The 13,919-nt window shown below is 42.7% G+C and overlaps 1 protein-coding gene across 2 annotated transcripts; it reads right to left on the bottom strand.

Annotated features, from left to right (window-relative positions):
- Positions 1 to 2,365: 2,365 nt before the first annotated feature.
- On the bottom strand, positions 2,366 to 13,126 carry TAC4 (tachykinin precursor 4). Of its 2 annotated transcripts, XM_072646101.1 has the most exons (5): positions 12,708 to 13,126; positions 7,770 to 7,869; positions 5,217 to 5,249; positions 4,392 to 4,442; positions 2,366 to 2,656 (listed from the first exon to the last, which is right to left on the bottom strand). In XM_072646101.1, exons 1-5 carry the CDS (start codon positions 12,837 to 12,839, stop codon positions 2,604 to 2,606), a joined length of 369 nt encoding a protein of 122 aa, XP_072502202.1. In that variant the 5' UTR covers positions 12,840 to 13,126; the 3' UTR covers positions 2,366 to 2,603. The 2 variants fall into 2 exon arrangements, with proteins under 2 accessions (XP_072502202.1, XP_072502203.1); XM_072646102.1 differs by lacking the exon at positions 4,392 to 4,442 and having other exon boundaries at positions 12,708 to 13,116.
- Between the last annotated feature and the right edge of the window lie 793 nt (positions 13,127 to 13,919).

Genomic DNA, 13,919 nt, shown 5'->3' with positions numbered 1-13,919 from the left:
TAGCCATTCATTCTTAAGACTCTGCTTTGATCATATTCTGTTTCTTTGCTCAAAGACCCGTGATGATTTCCCATTGCCCGTTGGCTCAAGTCCAAAGTTCTTATCCTAGCATTCAAATACAAGGTCTTCTGTAATCCAGTCCCATGTAACATTTTGTATATATAAAGTTTCAAAAGTTTCTTCTATTCAGTCTTATTTCATATTGCTGGTGTTGAGTTCTTTCAGTTGTGTCTGACTTTTCGTGACCCCATTTGGGGTTTTCTTGGCAAAGATATTGGAGTAGTTTGCCATTTTCTTCTCCAGCTCATTTGACAGGTGAGGAAACTGACGCAAACAAGGTTAAGTGACTTGCCCAGGGTCACACAGCAAGTGTCTGAGGCCAGGTTTGAACTTAGGAAGATGAACCTTCCTGACTCCAGGCCTGGTGCTCTACCCATTTTGCCATCTAGCTACCCATCTTATTTTATATTCCACAAAATTTACTTCTGTAATATGAAGCAAGTTTACTCACTTTAAAACCCAGTTCAAATCTCCTCTCTTACACATTTCTCCCCAATAACTCCTCCTGTGGACTCCCTACAACACTATCTGTTTAATACATGAAACATAATAAACGTAAAGAATGATTTATTTTTTTTCATTTTTGCACTTTATTTTATCCTGCCACATTTCATTCTCTATCTTCCACCTTTTCTCCCTAACTAAGCCCTTCAAAGTCAGAGTCCACTTTCTGCATCTTTTGTATTCACTCTCCACACACCAATGCCTACTAAGCAGGGAATATTTATGGAACTGGTCTTAGTATCATCTTCCATAGGCCAAAATAATGCTCGTGATCCTCTTCAGCAGGTCATGCTTTGAGTGTCTCCCTAGTAGTAGGGACAGATGATACTGTGCCACTCCACTTTGACCCAGGCCCTCTTGGGATCTACAGCACATTTGAGATGGCTAGTTAGGATTAGGGTTCCAGGTTGGGATTTCTCTGAAGTTAACTGGCCCAGTCAGGAGTTATACCCAAGATCTCCCTGGTGCCCTAGGCCCTATACCTAACTGCCTAAGTAAACCAGCCCCCTCTCTACAGACTGGGTGCCAGTCAACTAAAATGTCTTGGTTTGAAGGAGAGGCCATTCAGAGACCTTAGAGAATAATGCTAAGGCTGGAGGGAGACATCATTAACCACCCCTCAGATAGATGCCTAAGTGGATTGGGATTCCTCTTCCAACCTTTGTGTATCTTTTCCAACCATCTCAATATTGGGGGAGAGGGAAGGCCAAGCTATGAATGTAACTATATCCTACCCCAGGATGCATGGTAATAAAAGAAGGTTCTGGATATCTTGAGTCCAAGGGCACAAGTCTATAGATGTCTCAGGACAGGGAGCAGTAGAGCACCTGAATTGCTTTCTCATGGGGTCAATGAGGTGACCTGCCAACTGTGGGGAGGGCAGGGCCTCTGGCTGTCCTGTGTCCTCCCTCATGTATTTTATTCCTTCTTGCTTCTGCACTGTTGTTTACACTATTCCTGGCACATGAACTGCCTTTTATCATCACTGATCCATGTCCTTCCCTTTCTTCCAAATCTGACTTAAGATTCTCCCCTTCCTAGCAAATCTTCCCTGTTTCACCTCACCCAGACACTCAAGACCTTAACATCCGTGCACTCAGTTTGTGACCTACCCTTTTGCTCCTGCTGATTCATATATGTTGCTTTATGTATAACGTATTTTTGAGTTGTTTCATGTGTATAGTTTCCCATTAGACTGACAGTTCTGCAGACAGGGCCTGTCACCTCACCTTAGCCCCTGAGTTTGGGGGCAGTCTTGCTTACCAGACTAGGGGTTCCATGAAGGTGGAGATAGGAGGAGGGAGGGCTGGGCTCCCTGATCAGATTTGGAATGCTCCTTTGAGGGTGATGATCATACAGTAATTCTCTTTTTACAGTGCTTACCCCAGGCTCACAACTAACCAAGCTCACCTAGACTTGTAAGGCAGACACTTAAATGTTTACTAACTTCTTTGGGCTTTAGTTCTTCATTTGTAAAATAAGGGGATTCAGATAGATGACTTCTAGGGTTCCTTTTAGCCTTAAGTCTGTGGTCATTCATGACTCTGCCAAGTCACTGAGTAGTATCCAGGATGTCCGGACCATTTGAACTTCCTCTCTTCCTTTTTTCTTGGAAACAGAATTGAGGCTCCATTGCTTTTAGGTGGGGAGTGGGAGGTGAGAACAGTGACAATGGAGCGAGTTGGCAGAGAGAGCCAGGTTTTGGTGGTAATGCTTGGCAAACAAACCCAACCCCCCCAGATTTCATGCCTGAGGGAGAAGCCCCCCAGGGTTTTTGAAAGAAAAAAAGCAGACTGTCCAACAAGATGTCAACACATTTTAACATAGCAGCAATTTGACAGGAGAGTACCATATACTCAAAAAAGACACAGTCAGTTTGGTATCAGTGCAAGGCCGGGGTCAAATGCCAGTGGGAGATTATATTTGGGGATTCTGGGAGGCTAGCAAACACATGGATAAAAGGTTGGCCTCATAAGATATGATCTTCAGGTGGTTGGGGGATTTGGATAGAGGGAGCTCTCATTCTTGGTAGTGTGGGGTCAGGGTTCCCACTCTGACACTCTGTTCTTATCCTCCCAATCCACAGAGAGGGCTGAAAACGAAAAAAAATTGAAAAAAGATTGAGAGTCTGGAATCATAGAATTTCAGAGGCAGAAAGACTTGAGAGATGATCTTGGTCAACTCCCCCATTTTACAGATGAGGAACATGGGGGGTTAAGGAAGTTGTGTGTATTGTTCAAGGTCACAAAAAAGAAAATGGCAGAGTGTACATCTCCTCACTTCTTAGTTCAGGGCTCTTTCCCTATAACCCTGTGTCAACTCCAGAGTTTTTGAACTGTAGGCTTATATGGTGGTTTTCATCTGTCCATATCTAATGTGAAATTTCAAGTTTCTGGGCAACAGGGACTCCACTAAAACTCTGTAGTCGACTCAGTTATACAAAGAACTAATAGAATAGAGGGGAAGTGGTGGCTCCAGAGGATCCCCAAACACTGGTTAATCCCCCAAGTCCCTTGTCTTTAGGTTTGAGATGTCAGAGTCTTGGGTTACATTATTCCAGTTATGACATTTGATGATTTCTCTCTAAGTATAAAATTAATATTAGAGTATTTTATTCTTCTAATAGATTTACCTTACTAAAGATGTTTGCCTTAGGTCACTTTGACAAAGTCCCAGGACAGGATTCAAACCAAAATCTTCCTAATTCTATGTCCAACATGTCAGCTAATTCTGCTCAAGGTCTTGGCAGGTGATGCCTCCTGCCAGAGATACCTGCATTTCCTGGGGAACCCTAGAGAGCCAAAAGAAAGAATCTCTAATGGTGAAATTTCAGGCTCTGAAATAGGCAACAGCAGAGACCTTTTTGGATATCCTGAGGATTCTTTTTTCAAATATCAATAATACTCCTGACTTGTGTATGGTGCTTTAGAATTTACAAAGCCTCTTTACACACTTTTATGTGATCAGGTTTTTGAAACAGTCCTGTGAGGTGGACAGGACAGGCATTTGTCAAAATACTTTTTGGTCCTGAGCTGGGACTTCATTGTAAGGGACTTCCAGTTTGGAAACTGCAGGGGCTTAACTGTAACTTACGGTTTTAAGTTAATTGCCAATAGCAGCTAAGAGGTTAAATAGCACACTCATGGTCACACAACTATTACACGTCAGAAGCAGAGTTTGAACATAGGTCTTCTGATTTGAAAGCTAGCTCTCCATTGCACCATGACGCCTCTCGGGATAGGCTGTATTAGCCTCATTTTACAGATGAGTGGAACTTGAGGCTCAGACAAGTGAAGTGATTCTCTCACAGATTGTGAGCTGATCTTAGAGTTGGGATTGGAAGGTAGACAAATCATGTTCCTGGTGCTACTACTGGGCCCACTTACTCTCTTCTCTCACCTACTCACTCCCATACCTCATTTACCATTGGAAAGGGTCCAAGGAGGGTCTCACAGAGGGAAACAAGGTCAGAGCTTGAATGGGAGCTGCTTACTCCAGGAATAATAATAACAATATAATATTTACATGATTCTTCCTATGTCCTAGGCACTGTGCTAAGCACTTTATATTTAGGATCTCCTTTGGTCCTCACAACAATCCTGGGAGGTATCCCTATTTATCCCTGTTTTACAGATGAAGAAACGGAGGTAGCACATGTCTGAGCCATCAGACATCGTTCAGCATCCTGGATTTGTTGGAATTTACCCACCTGACTTGGAGGGGTAGATGTCCTACCTGGTCAAGGGGTGCCATTTCCTTGGGTTGATAAAACTTTGGTCCTTTTTTTATTGAGATGCATTGGGGATCAGCTAGGGAGTGTCACCCACCTTGGTTAGTTGATCTCCCCATGAGGCCTATAAACGTGTCTCCTTGGTTCCCTAATGTGAAGGTGGGGAAGTAAAGAGAGAAAAGGAGAGACAGAAAGACTGCTTTTGTCTTAAGAGTCATGACAGGGCTGGAGACCTGTGTCTTCTAAAAAGTTACTTGTTGGTTCTCCAGCATTTGAGAAAGGGAATTGTGGCTTTGTTGATCATTCATGGTTACTATTCTTTTAAAAAAAATTTATTTTAAAAAATTATATATTATATAATATATTTAATAAACAAAAAATCTTTTATTTCCTTCTTCCCATCTCCCCATCATTGCATGTTTACTTTTCAAATCCCAGGTGACAAGCCTCCTCAATTACCCAGCCTATCTGTAGCAGGACTGAATTTTCTTCTCCCTCCTTTTCTCCCCACCTTTCTCTCATCTCATTTGACCCTGTGAAATAGGTATTGTTATCCCCATTTTACAGATGAGAAAAATACGACTAAAGAGGTTGGGTGCCTTGCCAAAGATCACATAGATTATGTTTGGGATAAGCATTCAGTCTCATCTCTTTCCTGATACCAGGTACATACAACACACTTTTCACTACACCACATCGATCTTGTCTTAACCCCATCCATTGTTACCCATTGACTAAACCCAACTTCTCTAGGGGAAGGTAGCTTGTGGCCAAGACTGCCCTGCTCTACCCACTGTACAGCAGACCTTCCTGGCTGGCTGCCCTGGCCTCTGGCAGCATGCTTCTCCTCTATTCCTATATATTTTGGGCAGGGAGACTTTTGGAAAGAGGTATTGAGGGGAATAGAATAAGCATCACTTACCTTTGCTCTCCCTTGACTGGGTCAGTGACTTCCCTGGGAGTAAAGAGAGAAAAACAAACTTCAGATTTTTTCACTCTCCCCCATGAAGGTTATATGTGGGATGAGAAGTGGAGTAGGTGAGGAAGGGGGTCTCAGTGTCTCCTTTAATTCCCAGCCCAGAGTCCCAATTACAAGGACTCTGATTGTGAATAATTATTTATATGTGGATTATTTGATTTTAAGATAGAAGGAACCTTGGAGAAGCATTGTACTATGTAATGGAAACCATGCTGGACAGGGCATCAGAAAGACCTGGGTTCAATTCCTGCCTCTGAAACTTAAAAGCTAGGTAGTTAGGTGGTATAGTGAATAGAGTACTGGGCCTAGAGTCAGGAGGATCTGAATTCAAATCCAACTTCAGACACTTACTAGTTGTGTGACCCTAGGCAAGACACAACAATAATTGCCTCAAAAAAGAAAAAACTTGCAAGCTGTGTGACCATAGGTAAATCACACCTCTGTAAACTTCTGTAAACTGTAGAATAGGGAAGGTGATAATACCTGTGGTACCTACCCCACAGGATTGTAAGGCTCAAATGAGATTTTTGAAAAGCCCTTTGCAAATTGAAGAGGGCTATAGGAATGTTGGTTTTTATTTAGAAATTGAAGTCCCCCTTTTCAGATGCCAGAAATAATGTAGAGGAAAAGATGCTTCCTGGAGAGATGAGAAATTTGGGTTCTAGATCTGATTCTGCCACTAACTAGCTGTATAACCTTGGGCAGGCAAGTCATCTTTTGTCTCTGGGCCTGAGTTATTTTATGTGTCAAATAGGGATGATAATACCACTATGGCCTGAAGGTAGGAGACTGGACTAAGTTAGCTTATTGAAAGCTCTTCTAGTTCTAAGATCTGTGATATGAAAGGGTTTAACTTTCTAAGGTTGACTTTCCTTTAGTATGTGAAGTGACAAGCAAGAACAGCCTCGGGGAGTAAGAGGCACATTTTAAGGTCTGTCTGAGTGAAACAGACTTAGTGCCTACAGGCTCAGAGCATCACAGAATCAGAGGTGGAAAAGACTTTAGAAGTCATACCATTTTATGTATATATGTATCTATCTATCTATTCAGGGAATGTATCTATCTAGGGAATGAATTTCTCTCTCTTCAATCTAGTCTAATCTAATCTATCCAGGGAATGGATCTATCTGTCTGTCTATCAATCATCTATGTATGTATGTATGTATGTATGTATGTATGTATGTATGTATGTATGTATGTATCTATCTATCTATCTATCTATCTATCTATCTATCTATCTATCTATCTATCTATCTATCTATCTATCTATCTATCATCTATCCAGGGAATGAATCTGTCTGTCTGTCTGTCTATCTATCTATCTATCTATCTATCTATCTATCTATCTATCTATCTATCTATCCATCCATCCACCCATCCATCTATCTATTTATCATCTATTCAGGGAATGAATCTATCTGTGTATCTATCTGTCTGTCTAGGAACGAATCAATCTTTCTGTCTATCTGTACATTAATTCATTTCTTTACTTATCTCCTAATTAACTAATTCATCCATTTATTTATTTATTACGAGTGATGACACCGAAATCCTCAGAGAGGTTAGGTGACTTTGCTGACATCACAAAGGCAGCATAAGTAAGTGGGAGAAGCATCATTAGAACACAAGTCCCTCTTCTGCCACACATAGTGTGTGCTACTTAGATGTCTTTTATTTAATAAAATTGAAGGAAGATTTGCTGTTGAATATAAAGAGGTCTTTGATGGAATCCTAAAGCCAGTATAGAGCACTGATTAATTTTTAGTCACCACTTTGGATTTTTAGTGTTATTACTCCCCAATATAATCCAAGTCAGTCAGTCAACAGGTATTTATTAAGCACTTAGTTACTAGCTGTGTGACCCTGGGCAAATCACTTAACCCTGTTTGCCTCAGTTTCCTCATTTGTAAAATGAGCCGGAGAAGGAAATGGCAAACCACTCCAGTATCTCTGCTAAGAAAGTCCCAAATGGGGTCACAAAGAGTCAGACACAACTGAAATGACTGAACAACAACAAATATACCAGGACTGCGTAAAATTGGTGATACTGTGGTCTGGGCCAGGAAAGTCAAACATAGACCCTGGAAACAGATTAAAATGTCATTGGGAAATATTTAACAAAGTAACTAAAAATACAGCAGAATATAGATAACATCAATATGTGGTTGTATAAGTCATTATGTGATCCATGGGAGTCTTTGAGTGTCCTCCGCTTCTGTTTGAGTTTGACAGCCCTGGTTTGAGGAAATTACAGTGCTTAGTGGGGACTCAGCCCATGGGATTCAGACAATTGTCTGTTGTTTTGAGTGTTAAGAATGAGAAGACTGGAGCGAGATGGGAGGTGGCCTTGAGAGTCCTGGTTCCTTTTACATGCCTTTTCTTGTCCCAGAATCCCTTAATCCAAGCAGAATTCACTCTCTACAGATTTAGAGAACTAGTCCTGAATGGTCCCTTTCTCACCTTCCTCCCCACCCGCCAATGTCCTGGCCCACTCACCTCTTGCCCGTTTCCCCATCAGTGCGTAGAACTGGCCTGTCTTTCCTCTTTTTATCTCCTGCACCAGTGGCTGGAGGAAGATCCTTGGCAACTCTCCTTCCTAGAAAAGCCAGAAGGGAATTGAGGGTAAAGAAACAGTAATAACTAGAGTTCCCATAAGCACTTTAAAATGTATAAACCCACGTTCTAGGCATTTTCTTATTTCAGCATCACATACCCTGAGAGCCAGGAACCACAGGTAATATTATTATCCCCATTTTACAGCTATTCTGTTTGTTTTTTTAACCTGTGATTTCATTGATATAGGGATTTCCTGGTGAGGAAATTCCTTCTACCAAGGCAGGTTGGCACTTTTCTATAATTTATGGTCTTAGAGAGTTACCTAAAACACAGAGAGATTAAATGACTTGCCCCAGGGTCACATAACCATTGAACCCAGGTCTTTTTGATGGCCAAGTCCAGTCAGTATTGTAACCACTAGTTAAGAGGCCTCAGTGGTGAAGCCCTATGACATTAGGGCTCTAAGACCAACCAATTGTGTGAATGTCTCCAACCTTGACAAAGAAGAAGTTAAGGAGTGTAGTTTGGCATGATCTTCCCCTCCCACTGCTCCCCCAGCTGATTTCCTCTCTATTATCTTCATCATCCCTCATACTCCCATGTTCCTGTTTCTGTTGCCATAGTTAGGTGATCCAGACAGGGCTTACCCTTCCCTACAGGGACCCACATTAAGGATACAGGATGAGGGGGTCTGGGATATTGCCAGGAACATAGAAACAGCTGTTCTGTTGCTTGATGGATCCCAAAGCCTTGCTTCAAATTCTAGTTTCTCTTCCCTGATGGGTGATGGGGCCCAAATTCTTCATCATCTCAGAGGTTCTCCACCTTACCAAGAGGGGACTGATCACCTTTAGGGAGAGAGAATGTGAGCAAGGTCCATGCAAGCCATTTATCAGCCTTAGGCTAATAGGCCATGGAAAGAACCCCATTTGGAATGGGAACTTAAATCCCAGCTGTGTTCTGGAGAAATTGTTCAGTTTTTGTGAGTCAAGTCAAAAAGCAGTTATTAAGTGATTGCTGTGTTCTGATTGTACTGTGCTAAGTGTCAGAGATACAAGAAAAAAAGAAAGATGGTCCCTGCCTTCAAGGAACTAATGGGGGAAGATGCCACATGAATGGAAGCTGAAAAGGCCCAGGGAGAGAAGGTGCCCATACCAGGCATGGTGGAGAAAGAAGTGCAGGGATTCAGCAGTAGAGAGGGAGTGACCCAGTGGGCTTCATTTTCTTCATCTGTAAAAATGAGAGAGTTGGTTGGACAGCTTCTTAAGTTCTAGCTCTAAAAGCCCTGAAATTCCTCATAACTTGCCCTACCTAATGAGGTGGGAACCTCCTCTGAGACAAGGGTTGATGGCCCCTAGAAGTGAGTTTAGGGGAGGGAGATGGATATGATGGGAAAGCCTGTGCCAGAAGTGTATCAGGGAAACACATAGAGAGAGATGTCATTGACCAATGGGGAATCACATCAGGATGGGGGCGGGGGAGGTAGGTTATGTAAACCACCTTTGATTTTCAAAGCCTGTCTTTTTCGGAGCAGTCTTGAGGATGAGGAAGTGGGCTGATTCAGTCACTTCCAATCAGTCTCCTCCTCCTAAAGAAGGTCAGCCCCAATTCATCTGTCTCCAGGGCTATAGTTTCTCAGCCAGACAGGGAACCTGAAAAGTCACTTTGGAGATTTGGACCCACTTGTGAAAAGCTCTTTGCAAACCACTTAACCCAGGGAAAAGACTAACCCTTGAAAGGCAAGCTTAGAAAATGGAGTGGTTTGTTCCAGTGTGAATACCAGGTAGTTCCATGAGTCTTCAGTTCTATGTCTCAGAAAAAATCTGCTAACTGGTGAAATAATGGGATTTTAGGACTGGAAGTAACCTTAGAGACCATCTAATCCACTCCATCCACTTTCCAGAGGCAGAAATTAAAGCCAAGAGAAATTGACTTGCTCAAGGTCATCTGGCTAATGAATATCAGAGCCCAGGATTTGAACCTGGTCTTCTGACTCCGAAACTGCAATGCTCCTTAAAAATTTTTAAAAATAAATTTTTCTGTTGCTTTTGTTTTTACATCATACATTTCTGTATATACTTGCCCCCACATAATAATAACAACAATAACAAATCTTTATGAAAATGAAAAACAAATAAATCCAGCTGACACAGTGACCTCATCAGACAATTTATGCAGAATTATGCAAATGTAACCCCACTCTTTACTACTATTTAGGGTATTGCTTCCATAGCTCTTCTCTGGAGCCCAAACTGGTCAGTATAATTACCTGGCATTTCCCTTTGTTTCAGTGTTCTTTTTTATTTACCTTATTATGCTTGCTGACTTTTTATCCTTCCTGTTTCCCTGTAGGACTACAGAGAAGTCATCCTTCCAGGGAAGGAGCCCTGGGTTGCCTCTTCAGCTCCCCACTATCCGTGGATAAACAACCTACTGTCTAAGTCCTTCATCAAGGCTGACTTTAGTTCCTCCCACTGTGGTCCAAGTCCCAAAACCAAGAAGGAGAAAAAGAATTGAGACTGGATTAAACTGTAGCATAAGATGCTGATACTGAGGAATCACTTCCTTGATTCCTCATGTTGGCCAAGTCTACAGACTTAGTTGTTTGTTTATTAATTTATTTAAGTCATTGACGATCAACTCTCCATCTGGACTTTGAGGGCTCACCACAGCAAATAGAGAGCCACATCCTTCTCCAGCTGGCCTCCACCCTGCTTCTCAGCATGTTGCTGGGTATCATCAGGGCTGTGAGTGTGTTGTATCTGAGAGAATCATGGAGCCACAGAACATCTGGGCTGGAAGGGCCCATGGGGATCACCAAGTCCAAGAACTTCCTTTTACAGATGAAGAAACTGAGACCCAGAAAGAGAAGTGACTCACTTCCTAATCACACAGATGAGCAACAGAGCTGGGATTTGAGCCCAGGTCTCTTAAATCCGTGGCCTCAACACTTAACTAGCTGCATGACTCTGGTCAAGTCACTTAACCTTGTTTGCTTCAGTTCCCTCATCTGTCAAATGAGCTGGAGAAGGAAATGGCAAACCACTCCAGTATCTCTGCCAAGAAAATCCCAAATGGAGTCATGAAAAGTTGGACATGACTGAAAAATGACTGAAGTAAGAACTCTTAACACTTGGTCCAATGTTCTTCCACACTGCTTCTATGGGGAATATGGCCTCCTCCAAAGTATTCCGGCTTAAAAAGTTAGAATGAGGGTGGCTTCTTGCTGCTTGAGCTGGCCTCAGTTTTACTACCCTATGTGCAAATATTCCAAGATACAGGTCTTAGATAGTGGTTCTTCTAGACTTTCCTGCCCTGCTCCTCACTTCTCTTGACCTCTAGGAAACTCTCCCTGACTCACACTCCCTAGAATATACCCTCCCCAAACAAGCCCAGAGTCTGGACTCTTATTATTCATCGGCTTTTGCCTTCGCCTGCCCTGGGGGAGCAACAGAATCCCACCTCTTCTTTTTTGTGGCTTTACTCAAAATGACCAGTGGAGGGTGTTTAGTCTGAAGGTTGGTGGGAGATAATAGGCAATTAATCAGTTCAAGAAATAAAACATTGAAGTTTTTACTTCAGATGATGAAAAATTGTTCCTCTGCTGAAAGCTTTCCTCTTTAGGGGAGATACCTACCATACCTTCATCACAAACTTAACCTCACACACGTATACATGCTCAGAAGCTGTATGATTGGGAAGAAAGAGCACTGTATTCAGTCAGGGGACTTACATTTGAATCCTAGGTCTATCACTTAGTACCAGTGTGATGCTGGGCAAATCATTACTGATCTAGGATCCAATTTCCTCATTCGTAAAATAAGAAAGTTCAATTTGATGGTCTCACAGGTTCCTAAATGATCCTATGATTTCTGAGTACATACACACACACACACACACACACACACACACACACACACTCACACACTCACACACTCACTCTTACATCTATACCTGTAGCAGCAACACAACACCAGCATCCAGATACATCATATACATTCACACATATACACATAAACTTCCTTGAAGTATCATTGAAATATAAAGGGCTTGCTCTCCCAGCCCACTGTAAACAAATCTTGAGGTGAGGGCTGAATTCCTCTAAACCAGGCGTTCTGAATCTTTTCTGTGTGCCACAGATACCTTTGACAGTCTGGTGAAGCCTGTGGATACCTCAGAATCATGTTTTTAAACAAGGGAAGGAAATGGATAAATTTCAGGTTAGTGAGACTAAAGATGTACATTTTTTTCCCATCTAAGTTCACAAGCCCCCTAAAATCTATCCATGGCATCCCTTGAGGGCCCCTGAATCCAGATGTTAAGAGCTCCTGCCCTAGGGTTCTGTCTTATGAATCTATTGAAAGAACACAGACAGCTCCTAGATCCCCAGACAGGTTAGAGTCCCATTCAGCTATTCTTAGCATGGTTTTTGTGAACTTGTTTTCTTTTTAAAAATTAGAGAACTATTTGTTTTTCTTTGTAATCCTGGGTGTTTTACTTTATGCATTTCCAAACATTCTGAGATGTCTATAGGCTTCACCAGACTGCCAAAGGAGTCCATGACAAAGAAAAGGTTCAGAATCCTTGCTCCTCTTGGGCATAAAATAGAACAGTGATGAAAGAGTAAAAGCCCTTAAGTCAGGGGAAGTCCTCCCCTTGCTTGCCCCCCCATGGATCCTCAGATTATTCTCACGGATGGCACTCCTGGTTTGGGAACATAGGAAATGGGATGATGGGCAGGGCTCCCCCTCATTGCCCCTCCTCACTCCATGGCATCTATTAACACCTCTTGCCTACTTCTGACTTCAAGGATCCCCAGCACGAGGTCACCATTACCTGGCCCTAGTACCCAAACCCAACCCTCTTTCCTGACAGTACCTTCAGGCTCAAGATCAACCAGGGCTCATCTTCAGAGTAAAAGGCAGGCTCCTCTGTCTCAGAACCAACCATCTTCAGAGACAGACACATTAGGAGAAGCATGGCAAAGCAGGAGGGCATGGTGACTGACATTCGATTCTTTTGCTCAATCTGGGACCTCAGTTCCACCCTAGGGATGTCCCTTCTTCCTCTAGGCTCTGGGCTGTTTGGCTGAATGTCCAAGAATGGGCACAAGAGGGAAAGTTCTTCCCTGAACCTCTCAGTGGGTTGAATGGTTCACCCAACTCTGGGGTTCTCAGTCTCCTGATCTTTCTTTGCTCTATTTATCTGACAAGCTGGTGACCAATCTCTTAGCAGCTTCCCTCCCAAAGTAAAGTGAGACCAATGATTGCAAAGAAAGATGCCCAAGAAGGAGGGATTTGGTTTTGTAAATGGGGAGGTTGTCTTCCAATTCTACCAATATAATTAGATCACCTAGGGTATTGATATCAGCTTAGCTGGCTAATACAAATTCCCAGAATGGCACTCCTTCTACCCATTGGCTAGGTTCCTCTTTAGGCTCACAATGAAGTACTGTCTGTAGCTTGGGTTTGAAAAAGAACCTTACTGAGAGACTGGAATAGCAGGCCAGCCTCCCTGGGCTTACATTTCCTCACCTGTAAAATAGGGAGAGTGTCGAGGTTGTCAAATGTATTCTGGGACTTCATCGTGCTGCCTCAGAAGGGTAACCCAGTAGTAGCAAGGGGGAACAAGATGAAGTCACAACATATAACACAAATGACAGCTTCCAATTCTGACTTGAGACCCTCTAGCTCTGCTATTTAGTGCCCTGATCCTTAATATGATCCCCTTCCCCCAACTCTGACATTGAGCTCCCATCTTAGATGCTGAGCCCTTCCACTCCAGATGCTGAGCACCCATCATTGACATTGACAATGACAAAAAACCTTTATCCTTGACACTGAGTCCTCTCCCAGACACTGAACTCCAATCTGTGCCAATGTGTTTCTCAGTCCTTGGTACTAATCCCCAGCCATGAAAATAAACTCTATCCCTGATACTGAGTCTCCATCCCTTATACTAGGCATCCCCTCCTTAACATTAATACTGAGTTCCCCATAACCTAACACTGAACCCTCTTCCAGGCATTGAGGCCCCATCCATGCCAATAAGCTCCCTAGTCCTGACATCAAGAATCTCATCCCTAACATT

This window comes from Notamacropus eugenii, chromosome 2, assembly GCF_028372415.1.
Source record: "Notamacropus eugenii isolate mMacEug1 chromosome 2, mMacEug1.pri_v2, whole genome shotgun sequence".
NCBI classification, from domain to species: Eukaryota; Metazoa; Chordata; class Mammalia; order Diprotodontia; family Macropodidae; genus Notamacropus; species Notamacropus eugenii.
The sequence above is the reverse complement of the archived record's forward strand: the minus strand, read 5'-3'. Positions and strand labels throughout refer to the sequence as shown.